This window comes from Opisthorchis viverrini (assembly GCF_000715545.1).
Source record: "Opisthorchis viverrini unplaced genomic scaffold opera_v5_45, whole genome shotgun sequence".
NCBI lineage: Eukaryota > Metazoa > Platyhelminthes > Trematoda > Opisthorchiida > Opisthorchiidae > Opisthorchis > Opisthorchis viverrini.
The window spans coordinates 1171747-1173146 of record NW_008751701.1 but is presented as its reverse complement, the minus strand read 5'-3'; the positions used below and the strand labels follow the sequence as shown (position 1 = coordinate 1173146).

The 1400-nt window shown below is 45.1% G+C and overlaps 1 protein-coding gene across 1 annotated transcript in view; it reads left to right on the top strand.

Annotated features, from left to right (window-relative positions):
- Nucleotides 1–248: 248 nt before the first annotated feature.
- The window catches only part of T265_03253 (hypothetical protein), a gene marked incomplete at both ends in the record, with an annotated part of 6547 nt that continues 5395 nt past the window's right edge, over nt 249–1400 (top strand). Inside the window, one exon of the mRNA XM_009167686.1 lies at nt 249–426. Within this exon, the coding sequence (XP_009165950.1) occupies nt 249–426 (178 nt within the window). The remainder of the gene's footprint in view (nt 427–1400) is intronic.

Genomic DNA, 1400 nt, shown 5'->3' with positions numbered 1-1400 from the left:
TGACAAAGAATGCTCCACAAACGCAAATAGGGCGGCACAAGCAACCAATCGAACTCAAGAACGTCAGACCACAACGCAATACAACCCGAGAGAACGAACTACTAAAAATAGAAGGCGTGAGGATAACCAATCGACACAAAGGAACGCAGACCACAACGCAACAAAGATCACAAATGGACCAATAGATTCACCAAATTTGTTACACTTTAAGTAGCCAATCACGTCAGAAGATAACAGATAGCCCTCGAATGCTATATAAGCGCACGCAGGCAAGGAAGAAGTACCCACTCAACTGCGCACTGATGATGTCTCCTCGTATGGTGACGAAACGTTTGCAAGCCAATTGCCAAGCTCGGCGAACAGATCAACAGCCACCTGATCAACAACCAATAAATATGGGCCTAGCATACATTACATCCGTTTCAAGTTTTTTGCGTATCTACTGCCAAGGAAATATATTGATTGCTCTCGTTTCCATCGTTATATATAATAAATACTCGTTGTCTTATCGTCATGCCAACTAGAATTGGTATATGACCAATCAGCAGTGGTCTTTCTCTCCTCATCAATAGATTTACATACTTCGTCCAGGCTTCCTTCTGCAGCTTTAAGACTGGATCGCTCTCTGGTGATCAGAGGTTAAATTTCTAATTTATGTACAACCCCACCAGTTTCTACTCTGCGACTCTACAATATCTATACTTTCATAAGCTAAGGGGCCTGGGTGGGACAGTTTTGGCGTCCGAATTGATACTATTTGTAAAAAAAAATGGGCAGAAGTGCTGTTCCTCGCGGAGGGACAAGCAGGAGAACAGACAGCAAAATACGGAAAACTCATCGGTTTGGTTAAACTGATGGTGATGCGGTGGCCACGTGATGTGGTTCCCGTGATTGACTGAAGAGTGATTTCATGTCCTGTCTAAGTGAGGATTAATCACGCTGCTGGTCAAGCGTCGTCGGTCACGTGATTAAGTGTTAAACCAGTGACCGGAAGTTCACGGGTTCGAGACTGGAATTTCGTGCTATTTGCACTGCAGATGACTCCCCAGAGGGATGGAACAGCTGTACAGTACTTCTCGGCTTTTCAGCATAGATTGGCTTCACTGACAAGACGAAATTTCTGCTGAGGATTTTGTTAGACTCCGGGGTGATTTCCGCCGTACGGGTGAGTGCATGATGACGGGTTGCTTAGGATAAACAATAAATTGACAGCTTGAACAGGTTTCATCTGGCTCTAGTTAGGTGAATTTCATCACAGTTTGATGTTTTACCGTGCAAACTACTGTGTTGTCTCCGGTAAAAAGCATCCATCATCGTCGACTACGATGGCTCGGTCATGTGCTACGCATGCCGAAACACCGTCTACCGAGACGAGTGTTGTTCTCCGTGCCTCCTTCAGG